The sequence below is a fragment of the Carcharhinus amblyrhynchos genome, chromosome 13, assembly GCF_965287045.1.
Source record: "Carcharhinus amblyrhynchos chromosome 13, sCarAmb.v2.hapA, whole genome shotgun sequence".
In the NCBI taxonomy this organism is placed as follows: Eukaryota; Metazoa; Chordata; class Chondrichthyes; order Carcharhiniformes; family Carcharhinidae; genus Carcharhinus; species Carcharhinus amblyrhynchos.
The window spans coordinates 67906576-67926181 of NC_137336.1; the positions used below are offsets into that span (position 1 = coordinate 67906576).

At 41.1% G+C, this 19606-nt stretch overlaps 1 protein-coding gene across 1 annotated transcript in view; it reads right to left on the reverse strand.

Moving 5' to 3' along the window:
* The window catches only part of LOC145351309 (ran-binding protein 17-like), a 925757-nt gene that overhangs the window by 193569 nt on the left and 712582 nt on the right, over positions 1 to 19606 (reverse strand). The window contains exon 23 of the mRNA XM_080200932.1: positions 6479 to 6693. Coding sequence (XP_080057058.1) covers positions 6479 to 6693 — 215 coding nt within the window. The remainder of the gene's footprint in view (positions 1 to 6478; positions 6694 to 19606) is intronic.

Genomic DNA, 19606 nt, shown 5'->3' on the forward strand with positions numbered 1-19606 from the left:
CGAAAAAGCTGTTCTTGAGTCGGTTGGTACATGATTTCAGACTTTTGCGTCTTTCTCCCAATGGAAGAAGGTGGAAGGGTGTATGTCCAGAGTGCACAGGGTCCTTGATTATGCTGGCTGCTTTTCTGAGGCAGCGGGAAGTGTAGATGGAGTCAATGGATGGGAGACTGGTTTGTGTGATGCACTGAGCTATATTCACAACACTTTGTAGTTTCTCGCAGTCAGGCCAGAGCAGCAACCATATCAAGCTGTGATACATCTGGAAAGGATACTTTCTAAAAACTGATGAGAGTCGTAGTGGACATGCCAAATGTTCTTAGCCTCCTGAGAAAATAAAGACACTTAACTATAGCATCAGCATGGAGGGACCTGGACAAAGTTTGATGACCTAGAAATTTGCAGCTCTCGACCATCCCGACTTAATCACCTTTGATGTCCTCCACTATTGTTTCCTGACATTGATGACTATCTCCTTCATTTTACTGACCTTGAGAGAGAGATTACTGCCATCACACCATTTCAACAGATTCTCTTCTCTTTCCTGTCTCATCATTGTTTGAGGTCTGACCCAGGATGGTGGTGTCATCAGCAATCTTGAAAATGAAGTTCGAATAGTATTTGGCCGTACTATCATAACTGTACGAAGAGTATAGTAAAAGGCAGATGACAGCCTTGTGGGGCACCGGTGCTGAGAATAATCGTGGAGGAGGTGGCATCGCCTATCCTTACTGATTATGGTCTGTGAGTTCGGAAGTCTAGGATCCAGCTGCAGAGGGGGGAACCAAGACCCAGATCATGGAATTTGGAGATGAGTTTCATTGGAAAAATGGTGTTTATGGCTGAACTGTAATCAATAAATAGGAGTCTGACATAAGTGTCCTTGTAATCAAGGTGTTCCAGAATTGCAGGAGGACTTGGGCAGGTTAGCAGAGTGGGCAAAGAAGTGCCAGATGGAATACAATGTGAAAAATTGTGAGGTTATGCACTTTCATAGGAAGAACAGAGGTGTAGACAATTTTCTAAATGGGGAGAGAATTCGGAAATAAGAATTGCAAATGAACTCGGGATTCCTAGTTTAGGATTCCCTTAAGGTTAACTTGCAAGTTGAGTTGGTAGTTAAGAAGGCAAATGCAATTTGAGCACTCATTTTGAGAGGTCTACAATAAAAGGCAGGGACGTACTGCTGAGGTTTTATAAAGCTCTCGTCAGATCACATTTGGAATATTGTGAGCAATTTTGGGCCCCGTTTCTAAGGAAGAATGTGCTGGCCTTGGAGAGCGTCCAGAGGAGATTTATGAGAATGATTTCGGGAATTAAAGGCTTGACATATGAGGAGCATTTGAGGATTTTGGGTCTGTACTCAATGGAGTTTAGAAGGATGAGGAGGGATCCCAATGAAACTTACAAAATACTGAAAGGCCTGGGTAGAACATAAGAACATAAGAAATAGGAGCAGGAGTAGGCCATCTAGCCCTTCGAGCCTGCCGCGCCATTCAATAAGATCATGGCTGATCTGAATGGACATGAAGAAAATGTTCGCATTAGTAGGAGAGACTAGGATCCGAAGGTGCAGTCTCAGAGTAAAGGAGTGACCCTTTAGAACCAAGATGAGGAGGAATTTCTTCAACGAGAGAATGGTGAATCTGTGGAATTCACTGCCACAGAAAGCTGTGGAGGCCAAATCATTGAGTTTATTTAAGAGAGAGATAGATAGGTTCTTGATTGGTAAGGAGATCAAAGGTTATGGGCAAAGGCGGGAGAATGAGAAACATATCAGCCCTCATCGAATGGCAGAGCGACCTCATGGGCTGAATGGGCTAATTCTGCTCCTGCATCTTATTGTCTTATGGTCTATCTTAAGATGGAAGTGCTGAGTGGATGATCAATATTGGGCTCCTCCAGAGGCCTCCAGAATTACAGATGCCAGCCTTCAACCAATCTGATTCACTGCACGCGATATCAAGAAACAGTTGAAGGCACTTGCTAGTGCTAAGGTCCTGGGCCTTCACAGCAGTTCTGTAACCTATCCAATAATGTATTACTTTGCATCCAACACTCAAATCTCTCTTGATTATGTCAAGTACTAGATATTGCAATGGGCTATGGACCCTAACAATATTCTAGCAATTCTGAACTTGTGCTGCAGAACCTGTCATGCCGTAGCCAAACTGCCCCAGTACAGCTACAACACTGGCATTTGCTCAGCAATGTGGAAAATTGCCCAGGTATGTTTTGTACACAAGAGGCATGATAAATCCAACCTGGCAAACTACCACCCTATCAGTGTACTCTCAATTATGAATATGTGGTGAAAAGGATCATCAACAGTATTATCAAGCAATCCATGCTTAATAATAATCTATTCTAATAACCTGCTCACTTGAGTTTGGGTTCCCCCAGGGTCATTCAGCTCATAACCTCATTACAGCCTTGGTTCAAATACAGACAAAAGACCTGAATGCCAGAGGTGAGGTGAGAGTGACCACCTTTGACATTAAGGCAGCATCTGACTGACTGTAACATCAAAGAGCTCTAACAAAACTGAAGTCAATGAGAATCAGGGAATTCTCCACTAGTTGGTGTCATACCTGGCACAAAGGAAGGTGGTTGTGGTTGATACAGCTCAATTATCCCAGCTCTCAGAGATCACCTGGTACAAAGAATCCAGATAATTATCCTCCTCCATGATGTGTTGCATAAACTCTTGACCAACAGCTGCAAGTCTATTTTGAGTCTATTTAGGAATAGGATGAACCTTGGTCACTTGCCAGATACTAGCCTCTGTCCAGGACTTAGAGATCTAGTTAGAACTAATGGGATAATCCAGACCAAGGTTGAGAGAGTGTATGAGAGTTGGTGTTTTCTATTGTTTTGTTTTTTTTATACCTTGTAATGAAATATGAGTGTATCTCATTTCACTTCTTCTGATGCAAAGGCGCCACATTGTCATGTCCCTTTAGTTTTGAAAATATTATTTTCAGGCTTTCAACTGATTGGAAATTTTGCAATTTAAAATAAGACAGAACTTCAAAATGCAAGGCCACCTTCCAAGGTGAAGATGAAAAACAAACAAATCATCCTCAGGGAAGTGTAAAGGGACACATTAAAATGTAAAGTGCTGCATATTGAAACAAGGACTGCCACAGACAGACCCACACAAAACTCCTTGGAAATACACAATGGGTGAAGTACAACAGGCCAGGCTGCAGCCACTGGAGAGGTTTGCAAGAAAGACTTTAGCAGAAGAGATATGCTGAAAGTTCTTTCAGTCCCTCTCTCTTTTTTGGAACAAGTATGTTGAGAATTAAACTAAAGGAAACCAATCAAAAAAAAACATTAACTATAATAATTGCAACAGCTACATCTGACTACATCCAAGAAACCAGTGAACCTGAATCAGCCAGAGTGTTAAAAATCTATGCCTCCATGGACATCAAAAGGACTCAACCATATATCAACCAAAATCCCATCCAGACCCTACCCCATATGCCTACATATTTACCTACTAATCCCTCTAACTTACACACTTCAGGACACTAAGGGGAAATTTTTAGTATGACCAATTGATCTAACCCATACATTTTTGGGCTGTGGGAGGAAACCAGAGCAAACATGAGGGGAATGTGCAAACTCCACACAGACAACAACTCAAACCAGGAATTGAACCCAGGTCCCTGGAGCTGTGAAGCAGCAGCGCTAACCACTGTGCTACTGTGCCGATTAGTATCTGAGTAGATCAGTATCTGAGTGTCACAGTATCTGAGTTCCAAATCATGTTGAATATTATGTAATCATCTGCAAACATCCCCATTGTCAAACTTATGATGGAGGGAAGGTCATTGATGAAGCAGCTGAAAATGGTTGGGACAAGGACATTACCCTGTGGAACTACTGCAGTTATATCATGAATCCGAGATGTTGACTTCCAAAAGCCACAACCATCTTCCTTTGTGCCAGGTATGACTCCAACCAGGGGAGTGCTTTCCCTGATTCCCATTGACTTCAGTTTCGCTAGGTCTCCTTGATGCCACACTTGGTCAAATGCTGCCTTGATGTTCAGAGCATTCACTCTCACCTCACCTTTTTTCAGCTCTTTTGTCCATGCTTGGATAAAGACTATAACAAGATCAGGAGATAAGTGGTCCTGGTGGAACTCATACTGAGCCGAGGTGAGCAAGTTATTGCTGAGTAAGTGCCACTTGACAGTTGTCAACAATACCTTCCATCGCTTTGCTGATGATCAAGAGTTGGCTGATATAATAGCAATTCATCAGTTTGGATTTGTCCTTTTTTTGTGTGTAGGACATACCTGGACAGTTTTTGAATTGTCAGGTAGATGCCAGTGTTGTAGCAGTACTAGAATATCTTGGTTAGGGGCGTGGCAAGTTCTGGAGCAGAGGTTTTCAGTATGACTGCTGGAATATTGTCTGGGTTCATGGCCTTTGCCATATCCAGTGCCTGACATAACCTGACATAATAAAGTGAGATTTGAGAGTAGAATGCAAAGTGGTGCAGTACAGTATAGATTACAGAACTGTTAACCACAGATTAGGTTTTATACAAGCGCAGAGAGCAGTGTTCTTTGCTCTTTATTCATATTTGTTAGCATTAAAAAAAATAACCTTCATTAACATTATAAAGTAGAAACTATAGTAATACACCACAGAGCATTTTCTTATTAAGTTTATTTAACAGGCGCTCTCATCACTCCTTAAGCAGACTGTCTTATTCTCAAAAGCCTTATAAAACTGCACTGTATGAAATTAAAATGAATAATAAGGAGGAAGTGCAGAAAGCATTTTTTTAAAAGTTGCCTCTCTAATGAAAATGATAACCTTGCAAAATCTGTTGTCTATTCTGAAAGTGTCTTGAAAAGCCACTTGAGGCAATAATACAGTATTTGTACAATTAAGACAAATTACCATTAATTTATTAAGCTTTGCTAGCAACTGATCATGCTGTTGCTTCAGAGACCTCAGTATAATGCCAAGGTATTCCTTAATGGCGTGAATTTTTAGGTGGTTATTAGTTAGACAAAGTCTAAGTGCATGGATTATCCCAGCTCACACTTCCAACGACAAACATGCACACCTAGATTGTTCAACCAAACTAATGCTGAAACTGAAAAGTTAGTTGGTGCTGTGTGCCCTGCATTGAGTTTGGAGGATCAAACATTAATGGCGTTTTTCAGCACATTCTCAGAATGTTTCCCTTCTTGGATCTATGGTTTCCAAATCTTGCCACACCAAATGGAATATGAAATATTTGCTGTGGAGTTATTGCTTCTTTGCCACTAACAACTCAAAGTTATTGGATTTATTTAAAAATATTTGCGCAGGTTCCGTTCTCAAAGTAACAAAAAATTCCAATTAGTTGAGAAAAGCTGTTTCCACTGGGTCCCTTAGATAATATTTGAATCTTTGCAGACAAACCATTTATCCTATTTCTAATTAATCATAATCTAAGAGAGTTTGTGGAATAATGATGAAGAACGTATGTCAAATATTGGGGCAATTTAAACACCTAAGCCTTATCCAGAAGGGCATGCTTCACCAATAATTATTAATTACTCCCATTAAATTCTGACACAAACATTCAATAGTACAATAATGAACTAATTTTTAAAATTTAGATTCACAATTAGTTCATTATGCTCTCTCATACCCAGTTTGCCTGTCCTTACACATTGTGTACTTCATACAGTCACTGCTAAAATACTTATTGATGGTGTCATTATGCATTGTGAGGACAGAGATAGTTTTAATTACAGGCAAACAGGTTAAGAACTTCAATTTTAGATGCACCTGTGGTTAGTCGCCATCCAGTATGCAACTCACATACAGGCCCTAGTTTTAGATAGGGAAATTTTAGGTAGTTCCAACGACATTGTCCTAGCACTATGCTTTAGCTCCAACCTCAGAAGAGCAATTTCTATTGTATCAACTTTCCATTTGCCATATTAGCTGAACATTGACTAACCACAACAACAACCCAGCCCCAGTCCCTTATGGAGGAGCAACTAAAATATGCTGGCTGAATGCACACACGTATGCACACACACAACCTGTAATAGTAACATTAAATCATACCTTGGTATTCATGGGATTTCTAAAAAAAAGTCAGTTTATGGTCAATTACATTTCAGATATGTGACTCTCAATGTACTACAGCTGTAAGGATCAGTATCATATATTACCATAATAATATCGTCTTTTACAGAGTTACACAAATAACCTGAGCAGGTAAGCTCCACAAGAGCAACGTACAACATAACGAAGGTAAAGCAATGCATCCATTGGCACTGAAGATCCAAATTCCCATTTTGAAGCTGGAATCAGGACCAGCACAAGGGCCTGCAAATGAGCTAAGGAGGGGTCAGATACTGAAAAAGGAAATGGAGAAAGTGGCTCTTCTTTTCAGCTGCCCTAGCCCACCAGGTGAAAAATGTTTGCAGGTTTGAGGTTGTGAGATCACTTACCAGCAAATCACTGTGACAGATTGACAGCAGCATTTTTAGGAAGGCTTGCAGTGCATTGTCAAAGTGACTATCTCCATATAACTGGAAAACACCAAAACTGACATAGTTCCCACAAAGAGCTGCCTTCAGTGCAGAAAAACAGATGGAAATGCCCTTGAGTTTCAGTGGATAAACCTGATCCTTGGGGATATTCCCGATGGTTAGGATCTGGTTACCTGTGTCAGAGGGGGAAAAAAAGAACTTGTCAAAGAAAAGAAAACATCAACTTCAGCTTAAAGAGTCTTCTCATCTTATTAACCCATTGCAGTTATGCCAGACAGCAATAAATTACCCCATCATCTGCACATCAGACACAAAATACTGAAACATTTTCCTTAAAATATATCCTACAGGCATCTCTAAATATAAAAGAATGCCATACACAAGAGCAAGAGCACATTTATTAGATTAACCATTATAGCTGCAAGCTTGAATAAAACTCAATACACCAAACTGTCCTGAAATAAACATCCTGAATGTCTAAGCAATTGTCAATGATATGCACTATGCAAACCATGATCAAGCATTTCACAACCACATCCACCATCCACCCAATTTGTAAATGATGCTCAAGCACACATGGGGTTCACAAGCTTAGCAAGCAATCTATTAGCACACATACTGTAAGCTCCAAACAAAGACATTATTCATAAACAGTACACAATCACATGCAATCCACCAAACAGTCCTGTCATGGACATTCTTGAACAGAGTCTTAAAAACAACCAAAGCAGTGTAACTCAAGCAAACTGTACTGCTCTATTAGTAAATGCAGGAAGTTAAATGAAGTGCATTACTAATATTATACAATGGAGGATTTGGGTGCTGTGATAAAATTTAGAATGTCATCTGTGTCCCAGCAGAGGACAGGAAGAGAAAAATATATATCTTTGTCAGCCTGGCTATTTCATAAAATTACTTTTTTCCGTGTTTCAAAATGGACAATTGCTGGACCAATAATGGCTCCATATGATTGCATGTTGGCTTCTGGAAGTTTCTGAGCAATTTGAAAGTGAACAAAGGCTAACACCTCTTACTGCCAGGAACGTAACACTTCTTGTATCATATAAACATTCCAGCCAAGCCAACACAATGGTTAGCAGATGTGATTGCCCCAGCCAGCTACAAACAAAGGCAATTGTTTAGGATTCCTAATCTCCAATGTAACGCTAAATGTCACACCTTACTGGCTCCAAAACACAACGGGTTTCAATTGTCTTGTTAGTGAATAGCCCAACACAAAACCATCCTGTCACATGATTCCCCCCGTCCATGCCAGCGTAAAATCATGGCCAGGTTGAGTGCGTGGGATCCTGGAGGGAATCCCATCCTCGTAATTTTATGTCCCCCCCAACCCCACAACCACCTAAAAAGCTGCCAGATGGGGAGCGTAAAATTATGGTCCATGAGGTGAGTATTACGGTTCTGAACTATGGGCCCATAGATTGAGAATTCACATTCCTTTCAAAGCAAGTTATAAAATTAATTCCAATAAATCTGATGATGATCAGAAAGCTGCTGGACTTTTGTGAAAACCTAATTATTTTATTAATGTTCATCAGGAAAAGACTGACCACCCAAATGGCATGTGGCTAATCCCATGGTTGATTGATAATGCCCACAGTACAATAAGGGGAGAGTACAGTGCCAGTGCTTCATGCATTTCAAGGATAAAAGAGAAAAGTTGCTTATGCAGAGGATTCTTTTCTCTCTCAATTTCTTGGTTTCACAGATGCTCATCATTGTTTCCTGAACTACTACAATAGTTTGAATTTAAACAGCAGCATTAATGCAAAAGAACAGTCAAGATGTTTAATCGATAGGTGTATTACAAACTCCGTAGCCTTGGGTTTACTCCTAAATGCATACTGCTGGCATCGACTTCTTTTAACCGCTTACTGATTCTCAAACTGTTTGCCTGTAATAATTCCACCAAGATCAATCTTCCATCACCAAGAAGCCCATGACTGATAACCAAAGGAAGAGCTGCACCCACGGCTTACAATAAATAAGTCTATACCCGGGGACCAACAACAATGAGTTTCAAACTCCCACTGATCACTTCACATTAGCTGAGCCTCCACTGGATCAATAAGGGAATTCGTACATACTTTACGGCGCCCGCAGGAAGATCTATTGATGATCCTCTGTGTCCTTTGTGGACATCATCTCTCACCCCTCAAGTCCATTTCTCACCCTGTACTCCTGCTGTAAGAAGGTCCTTTCCACCATTTAGCAGTTGGTCTGAGGTCCACTGAAGGTGGGGCTGGATCAGGCAGTGTGAACCAAATAGGAGAACAGCATTTCCAAAGGGAGTGTCGCATGGCTACCAATGTGGGTTCCTCCTCTAGTTCTACTTCAGCCGGGATGCCCACCTCCTCTGCTTGTAGTTTGCCCCTGCAAGCACGCTATCCAGGGAAGCTAATATGGAATTAGCTTTGAGCTGTCGGCTAACATTGGAGGCAGTCATCTCCATGGCCAGTAGTGAGACCTGCTTGGGAGTGGGCTCTCAGCCCTGAGGTAATCCAGATGTTTCTTTATGCTTTACCCTAGACCTTATAAGATACTGGCCCCATTTCCTTCATGACGATTCCAGGGACCCAACTTGCACCATCTCCGAAGTTCTTTCTATGAGCCAGATCTACAATTTTAAATGTTCTTTTCTGTCTTTGCAGAATCTGATTTTCTTATTGTGACTCCACCCTGCCTGCCATGTTTGAGAACAGTAGAGTCAGTCTTGTACGAAGCTACTGTCCTACTAGCAGTTCCTCTGGAGCAATTCCTATTTTTGTATGTGGCGTGGTCCTGTAGTTGAACAAAGATCGTGCCAATTTGGTCTCCATGGATGCTGCCAGTTGTTTTATAATGCTGTGTCTTAAGGTTTACACTGCCCATTCCGCCAGTCCTGGGTGATAAGGTGCTGTTCGGATGTATAGAATATCATTAGAGGGCACAATGTTCTGGAAATCACTGATAGTAAATGCTGTGCTGTTATCATAAATCAGGACTTTTGGTATTTCATTTGTGCAGAAGCTTTGTCACAATTTTACAAGAGAAGTCATGGAACGCAGGCAGTGCATCTCCAATCATTTGGAATGTGCATCTGCCATGATTAAAAATGTGGAACCCATAAAATACACCACAAAGTTCACATGTAAATGCACCCATGGCCTGCCATGGATGTAGGGAGGCTGAGGACAAGAGTTTTTGATTTTCTTCACACCACTTCACCAGGTCTGTGATATCAGACCACCAGACATAGCTTCTTGCCAGCTTTCACCTTTGATACTCGAGGGTGGTCATTATGTAGTTCTGTTAATATTGGAGATCACCCTGGGAAAGAACAACTACTCAGGAGCCCCAGAGAATGAGCCTGTCCTCAAATTGAGGTTGTCTCTCTCTTAACTAGGTAGGTTTCATTTCTTTGGAGGGTCGTCTTTGAAATCCACCATGAAGGATGAAATGCCCTATTTGAGACAAGACTGGATCTTTTTGTGTCTAGGCTTTAATCTGCCTTGCGGACACTGGTAGAGCCCCAAACAATTTTGGATTATCATGACCTCTTCTAATGCTGGTAAAGGCATCAGGCTTGTGGACAACAGGAGGCAACTCAGCGCATTGAAATTGGCTATCCAGGTTGCAGGCTAATTCTCTAGAAGATATTTGTAGGCTGCAAATAACAAGGCTGAATATTATATCTGGGCAGAGACAATAGGGGGATTGCCTTGTCTTAGAATCATAAAATCATTACAGTGCAGAAAGAGGCCATTTAGCCCATCAAGCCTACGCTGAGAGCAATCCCACCCAGGTTCTATTCTCATAATCATATGTATTGCCCTGCTAATCTCCCTGACACTAAGGGGCAATTTAGCATTGCCAATCAACCTAACCCTCACATATTGCCAGTGTGCCATGCTGGCAGTGCCAGATTGCCAGGTTGGCACTGCCCAAGGGGCAGCTCCCACTTCCCTCCTGACTTCCCAGGGGGGCTTCAATGGCCTCCAGTTCAACTTGTGAGGCCATCATGTCTGGTTGATGGGCGGCCATACATGATTCTGACAGGAGAGGACCTTCCTCGGCGAAGCCACATAGGCAAGAGAGCCTGGACGATTCTGTCCTGGGCTCACTTGTAATATTTAAATCCATATTAACATGTGATTTAAATATTATAATCAATCCTGAAGCTGAGCATGCCGGATATCAGATGCCAGTACGATCACGAGAGGCAAGAAATTGGGCGTGAACTTGATCTTATTGGCTCACCCCATCCATCAGTCAGCGGAGTGCAATGGTCAATTTCATCTATGGCCACAGGATTTAAAATTCAGACTGTGGTTTCTGTTCTTTAAGCTTGATGATCTTTCTTACACTTCTCTAAAATTATTTGTATAATGAAGGCACTATATAAATGCAAGTTGTTGCTGGTGGTGATTCACAATAAACACAACTCAATTTAAAAATTACAAGATATCTGCACTCCTTTAATTCCAGCCTCTTTGCGTATTCCTGATTTTAGTAGCTTCACAATTGGGTGCTATATCTTCAGCTGCCTAGACACTACCCTAAGCTCTCAAAGAAATCACCAATTCACCATAAATTGGTAACTAATTCCCGAGCAACAGTTTGGGCTGCCCATTGAAAAGTTTATAGTGTGATTGCAGTTTCTAGATGAGTAAGCTTCTTTGTTCTGGTTCATTTCAATATTCATACAAAACAACAACTGCTAAAAGCCTCATCATTCAACAACTCACATCAAAGTGTTTTAAAGAAGAGGAAAAAAGGAAAACATCAGAAGTTTTATTTTTAATACATATCTCACCACAGCTTTTTAAAGTATGAGATATTGACAAAACCCCCATTGTAGCACTAATGGTGATGAACCTGAACCATGCAACATCATTCAAGCAACAGTTCCATGAACAAAGTTTTTGACCCTTATTAAATGGCAAAATCACTTCCGCCTGCCAGCATCTCAAAAACCACAATCACTGTGGGTTGTTTTAGATTCTTGGCTTCATAATTCAATTCACTGAAGGTCAGAAATTGGGTATTCTGCAGCAAATGGGTCACCTCCTGACTCCCATAATCCTTGCCACCACCTACAACAACAACTTGTTGTATAGAGGAGGTGATGGCCTCATAGTATTATCGCTAGACTATTAATTCAGAAACTCAGCTAATGTTCCGGAACCCCGGATTTGAATCCCGGCACAGCAGATGGAAGAATTTGAATTCAATAAAAATATCTGGAGTTAAGAATCTACTGATGACCATGAAACTTTTGTCGAATGTTGGAAAAACCCATCTGGTTCACTCATGTCCTTTAGGGAAGGACATCTGCCATCCTAACCAGGTCTGGCCTACATGTGACTCCAGAGCCACATCAATGTGGTTGACTCTCAAATGCCCTCTGAAAATGGGCAACTAGGGATGGGCAATAAATGCTGGCCAGCCAGCGATGCTCATGTCCCATGAATGAATAAAAAAAATCCATATTAAGGGCAAATTGTGTCTAATTAATTTGACTTGTGTTTTTCAATGTGGTAAGAGTGGGAGGATGAGTGTCTTATGGTCGATGTTAAAACATTTAAAAAATGTTCCTGTACATGGACATTTTGTGAAATTTGACAAATAGGCTTATTTGAAAAGTTGAAGCCCATAGACTAAAAAGGACAGTGGTAGTAGCATGGATATGAAGTTGGCTGAATAACAGGAAGCAGAGAATGATGAACAGTTGTTTCTCAGATGGGAGGAAAGTGTATGGTGGGGTTCCCTAGGGGTTGGTAGGACCACAGTTCTTTTTTGGCCTATATTAATGTCTAAACTTGGCTATACGGGGCACGATGTCAACTTGAGATACTGTGAACTATGACAAGGATAGGGTTAAACTTCAAGAGGACATGATAGGCCTTCAAAAACTCTGCTGCTTGTGTCTCAACTTTCATCAAATCTCTTTCACATATCATCCCTCTGCTCACCTACCTACACTGATTCACAATAAACACAACTCAATTTAAAAATTACAAGATATCTGCGCTCCTTTAATTCTGGCCTCTTTGAGTATTCCTGATTTTAATAGCTTCACAATTGGGTGCTATATCTTCAGCTGCTTAGACACTACCCTAAGTTCTGAGCTTCCCTTCTGAACCCTCTTCAGCTCTATATCATTTCCCTATGCTAAGACTCTCTTTAAAACTGAGCCTTTCGACTCGGTTTTGGGTCGCCTGATCGAATACCTTCTTATATGTCTCATTTTTATATTCTGCTTTCTAATGCCTCTGTGAAGCACCTTGGGGTGTTTTACTATATTAAAGGCACTTGCCTGGATCAATGCATTTCAAATAACACTATTTGGAATAAAGTATTCCACTTAATTGTCAGTTTACCCATCACTTTTAACCTTCAATTCTTCCACTCCTTGTGCACTCTGGAGATAGCGTGTACCATCTACATTGTGCACGATAGCAACTCAGCAAGGCGTCTTGGATATCACCACTAAATTTGTAACTTACACCACCTCTCTGGACATGGGCAATAGAACATTATTACCCTCAAATTCTCCTCCTTATGACACATTACATTGACTTGGATATATATTGCCATTCCTTCACTGGTATTGGGACAAAATCCTAGGACCCCCAACCTATGTTATTATGAAAGTGCCTTTGCTTTTTGAATAGGGAAACAGCCGTGTCGTGGTAATGTCAATAGACTATTAATCCAGAGACCCAGGCTAGTGTTGTGAGATAATGGGTGCTGGAATGTGCAGATCCACAAGAGATGGGTGAGATCCTAAATGAATATTTCTCACCAGTATTTAATGTTGAGAAAAAGCATGGATGTTAGGGAAATAAATAGTGATGTCTTGAGGACTGAACATATTACAGAGAAGGAGGTGCTAGAAGTCTTAAAACACATCAAGGTAGATAAATCCCTGGGACCTGATGAAGTATATCCCAGGACATTGTGGGCGGCTAGGGAGAAAATTGCGGGTCCCCTAGCCAAAATATTTGAATCATCGATGGTCACGGGTGAGGTGCCCGAAGATTGGAGAGTGGCAAATGTTGTGCCTTTGTCTAAGAAGAGCTGCAGGGAAAAGCCTGGGAACTATAGGCCAATGAGCCTCACATCTGTGGTGGGTAAATTGTTGTAATGTATTTTGAGAGACAGGATCTACAGGCATTTAGAGATGCAAGGACTGATTAGGGACAGTCAGCATTGCTTTGTGAGTGGAAAATCATATCACACAAATTTGATTGAGTTTTTTTGAAGGGGTAATCAAGAAGGTAGATGAGGGCAGTGAGGTTGATGTTGTCTACATGGATTTTAGCAAGGCCTTTGACAAGGTACCATACGGTAGGTTATTGCATAAAGTTTTTAAATTTAACTTTATCCAGGATGAGGTATCTAAATGGATACAAAATTGGCTTCTTGACAAAATTGGCCACTTGACAGAAGTGATTGTGGAGGGTTGTTTTTCAAGCTGGAAGACTGTGACCAGCGGTGTGCCTCAGGGATCAGTGCTGGGTCCAATGTTATTTGTCATTTATATTAATAATTTGGATGAGAATGTAGGAGGCATGGTTAGTAAGTTTGCAGATCATAGAAACCCCAAAATGCAGAAAGAGGCCATTTGGCCAATCGAGTCCACACCGACTACAATCCCACCCAGCCCCACCCCCATATCCCTAAATATTTCCCGTTAATCCCTCTAACCTACGCATCTCAGGACTCTAAGGGGCAATTTTTTTATCATGGCCAATCAACCTAACACACACATCTCTGGACCGTGGGAGGAAACTGGAGCACCTGGAGGAAACCCACAGACATGAGGAGAATGTGCAAACTCCACACAGACAGTGACCCAAGCCAGGAATCAAACCCAGGTCCCTGGAGCTGTGAAGCAGCAGTGTTAACCACTGTGCTACCGTGCAACCCTAAGATGACAAGATTGGTGGCATAATGGGCAGTGAAGAAAGTTATCTCCAAATGCAAAGAAACCTTGATCAATTGGGCCAGTGGGCTGGAGAATGGCAGATGGACTTTAATTTAGAAAAATGTGAGGTGATGCATTTTGGTAGATTGAACCAAGGCAGGACTTACTCAGTTAATGGTAGGGCATTGGGGAGAGTTACAGAACAAAGAGATCTTCATAGCTCCGTGGAAGTGGAGTCACGGATGGACTGAGTGGTGAAAAAGGCATTCAGCATGCTAAGTTTCATCAGTCAGAACACTGAACACAGGAGTTGGGACGCCTTGTTGAAGTTGTACAAGACGTTAGTAAGGCCACACTTGGAATATTGTGTGCAATTCTGGTCACCCAATTATTGAAAGGATATTACTAAATGAGAAAGACTGCAGAAAAGATTTACTAGGATGCTACGGGGACTTGATGGATTGAGTTATAAGGAGAGGCTGAATAGACAGGGACTTTTTTCTCTGAGTATAGGAGGCTGAGGGGTAACCTTATAGAGGTCTACAAAATAATGAGGGGCATAGAGGAGGTAGATGGTCAATATATTTTCCCAAAGTAGGGGAGTATAAAACTAGAGGGCATAGGTTTAAGGTGAGAGGGGAGAGAGGGGCAATTTTTTCACACAGAAGGTGGTGAGTGTCTGAAACAAGTTGCCATAGGCACTAGTAAAGGCGGGTACAATTTTATCTTTTAAAAAACATTTAAATAGTTACATGGGTACAATGGGTATAAAGGGATATAGGCCAAATGCGGGCAATTGGGATTAGCCTGGGGGTTTTATAAAAAAGGGTGGCATGGACAAGTTGGGCCGAAGGGCCTGTTTCCATGCTGTAAACCTCTATGACGCTAATAAAATCTGGAATTGAAAACTAGTCTCAGTCATAGTGACTATGAAACTATTATCAATTGTTGTAAAACCTATCCAGTTCATAAAATGGAAATCTGCCATCCTTACTTGGATTGGCTACATGTAATTCCAGACCCACAACAATTGTGGTTGACTCTAAGTTGCCCTCTGAAATGGCCTTTGGTCTCTCAGTTCAAGGGCATTTAGAAATGGACAACAAATGCTGACCTTGCCAGTGATGCCCACATTCCATTAAATAATAAATTAAATGAAAACACATGGACTGGAGTGGCTAAAAGAGAAGGTTCATTACCACCATCGCAAGGACAAATGGGAATGGATAATAAATGCCAACCTTGCCAAAGAAGCCTCAGTCCAAAAATAAATTAATACAAGCTACAGTCAGAATCCTGTTGTAAGTTTAACCTAATGACAATACAACTAAAATCATTGGTTGGCATCAGGAAGCTGACATGTTCCCTTTGAATAAAAGGCACATATTAGAGTTTGTTTACTTGTGTGGGTAATGGATTTGCATTTGCTGTTATTGATTATTGGGATGTTAAGAATTCAGGTAAATGTTTTAGGAATATTTAATGAGTTGTAATTGCTGAAAGATATAGTTTGGACTGATACAGGTCCCACTATGGTAGGAAAGGCAGAAGAAAATTAGAAAAGAACATGTTAGCATTTAAAAAAATGACCTTTTCAAGTAGCCTGTGTGAGCTGGAGAAGTTCCCTAAACCCATATCCTTTCCATCAGAATTTCCATCTCCACAGCATCAGCTGCCTCTAAATTTATCTTTCAGCTGACCCGTTAGTGAAACTCGCCATTTTTTAGCTAAACTAGATTACTCTGACGCTCTTCAAACCAGTCTCCCAAACCTTTGTGAATTTCAGATCATTGAAAATGCTGCTGCCCATACCCGATCAGCAACAAGTTATGACTGTTCACTAACTGTCTTTTCACCCACCACTGGTTGCCACATGCTTTCATCTGCCTGAGGCCAATCAATTTGGAACCACTTCCCTAAAAACTATTCATATTTCCACTTCCCTCTTCCTTAAAACTCACCTTTTTAGCCAAGCTTTTCGTTATCCCTCTGAGCATGTTCAAGTTAAAACGATGTGGGACATTAGGGGAACTTGGTGATAATCATGCTCCTATGGTGTGGGAGTTGTAGGTTTGGGAGTTGCTACTCAAGAAACCATGGCAAACTGTTGCAATGCATCTTGTGTAAATTACAGCCACAGTTCACCAGTAGCAGAAGGAGTGAAGTTTTAAGGTAGTAGACAGACTGACAATTAAGTAAAATCTTTTATTCTGGATAGTAATTAAGTGCCTTTAGTGATGTTTGAGCTGTGCCAATCCAAAGCATTACAAGGTGCTTCACAGAGACACTATAGAATAGAATGTGACACTCAGCCACATGAGTGGCTAATAGATCAGATGACTGAAAGCTTGGTCAAAGAAGTAGGTTTTCAGGAATGTATTGTGGGAAGTGAGGTGGTCACTTCCTCTAGAAAGCTAAATTATAATTTAATGCTGTGATGCTCTATCATTTATTAAATATGGGGGAAAGAACGCATGAAGGTGCAGGATAAAACAGTTAACGAAAAGCCTTTTGTTATTCTGATTGAGTCATATTATTGTTGGCAAAGAGGTAAAGGGTCTACCATGAAAGTGATCTAAGAAATGGGACTTGTCAGACCTTGCGTGGAGCACTATACCTCTGGAGGAATATACTGGCCTTGGGGGACGTATAGTTCAAATTCATCAGATGCTATGTGAATGGCATGGTTAGACTATGAAAGCAGGATGGAAATATGTGGCTTGTTTAATCAGCCCGAGTTCAGAAGTTTAGGGTTGATCTAATTGAGGTATTTAAGGTCATGAAAATATTTAACTGGATAGGCACAGAGATAATCTAATTGAATGATAGGAGCAAATTTAAGGGTTAAATGGTCTATTTCTGGTCCTCAGTTCTCATGTGGTCTGCAGAAAATAATAGGTCATTTGGCCCAACTGATTTTTGACAAGTGTTTATGCATGAGAACCCTCCCACCTGAATCCATCTATTCCTTTCTCTGGCAACGCTTCACGCCTCTTCCTAAATGTGTCAATGTTTTCTTCTTCAACCACTCTATGTATCAACAAAATCCTTGTTTTCACAGTTTTTTGTGTAAAAAAATTCCTTCTAAATTCTTTATTTGATCAGTTAGTAACTACCTTGTAATTATGGCCTAATTCTGCCTATTTTCCTCTTTCAGATTTGAATCCAGGTCCCAAAGGTGAAAAGTCAGTGTCTTATTTGCACATTACATAATTCTTCCCAATATTTTCTTCATGAACTGACCATAAGGTCCAATGAAGTCAATCATTGCCCAGTGTCTTGTTCTGATGCCCATTCTTGGTGTGATTTGATTAGATGTTAATATCAGCATATTATCTGATCGTGTGTGGGGTGGAGAGAAACACAGCTTGATTTGTTCTCCCCATTGACTGCAAGGTTCACTGGATAATTATCAGGAATTGCTAAAGACACTAAGACAAACTCTAGTTCCCTTAATGGATACATTGGTATAGCACAGATTTGGAATTGAATCTGGGAGTGAAGGACTGACTTCCTATAAGGCCACAACAAATAGGAGCACGAGTAAATCTGGCAGCTCATCCACTATTCAAATGACCATAGCTGATCTTGGGTTTCAACTTCACTTTCGACCTGCTCATTAATTCTGAGAGACCAAAAATCTGTCTAGCCAACCTTTTATATTGAATGTTGGGGTCGGGATGTCCAGAACCAAGGCTCACAATCTGAGGTTACACAGTAGACTGTTGAGGATGGAGATGAGGAGAAATTTCTTCACCCAGAGAGTGGTCAGCCTGTGGATTTCATTAGCACAGAAAGTAGTTGAGGCCAAAACATTGTGGGTGGGATTTTACGGCCTCGCTCAACCCAAAACTGGAAAACCCTGCCCTAGGTCAATAGACCTTTCCATTGTCCGCGTCTTGCCTGCACTGATTCCCTTGGCGGGCAGGGTGATAAAATTCCAGCATGAATGTTTTCAAAAAGCAGTTAGATATCGCACTTGGGGAGAAGTGAATCAAAGGATATGAGGGGAAAGATGGGTTCAGGCTATTTATTTGGATGATGAGCGATGATCATAATGAATGGCAGAGCAGCTCGAAGGGCCGAATGATCTCCTCCTGCTCCTATTTTTTATGTTTCTATGATGGAACATGCACAACCTTCTGGATTGGAGAATTCCAAAGATTCACAATCTTTGAATGAAGTAGTTTTTCCATCTCAGACCTAAATGATTGGCCTCTTATAAGAGCATAAGAACTAGGAGCAGGAGTAGGCCATCTGGCTCCTCAAGCCTGCTCCACCATTCAATAAGATCATGGCTGATCTTTTCGTGGACTCAGTTCCACCAACCCACCTGCTTACCATTACCCTTAATTCTTTACTGTTCAAAAATCTATCTTTGCCTTAAAAACTTTCAACAAGATAGGCTTAACTGCTTCAGGGGGCAGGGAATTCCATAGATTCACAACCCTTTGGGTGAAGAAGTTCCTCCTCAACTTCAGTCCTAGATCTGCTCCCTCTTATTTTGAGGCTTTGCCCCCCCCCAACAAGTTCTAGTTTCCCTCGCCAGTGGAAACAACCTCCCTGCTTCTATCTTAGCGATTCCCTTCATAATTTTGCATGCTTCATATATAATCCCAGTCTACTCAGTCTCTTTTCATAACCTAGTGAATCTCCTCTGCACCCCCTCAGTGCCAGTGTATTTTTTCTCAAGTAAGGAGGCCAAAACTGTACACAGTACTCAAAGTGTGTCCTTACCAACATTTTATACAGCTGCAACAACCTCCCTGTTTTTAAACTTTATTCTTCTAACAATGAAGAACAAAATTCTATTTGCCTTCTTAATTGCTGCTGCACCTACAAACTAACTTCTTGCGACTCATGCACAAGGATACCCAAGTTCCTCTGTACAGCAGCATGCTGCAATTTTTTACCATTTAAGTAACAGTCTAATTTGCTGTTATTCCTACCAAAATGGGTGACCTCACAAGTACCAACACTGCACTCCATTTGCCAGATCCTTGCCCATTCACTTGAGCTACCTACATCCCTCTGCAGATTTTCAATTTCCTCTGCATACTTTTTTCTACCACTCATCCTAGTGTCATCCTTGTGTTTTAGATTCTTTGACCAATGGAAACCATGGGCAAAACCTGTGTTGGTTCTGGCGCAAA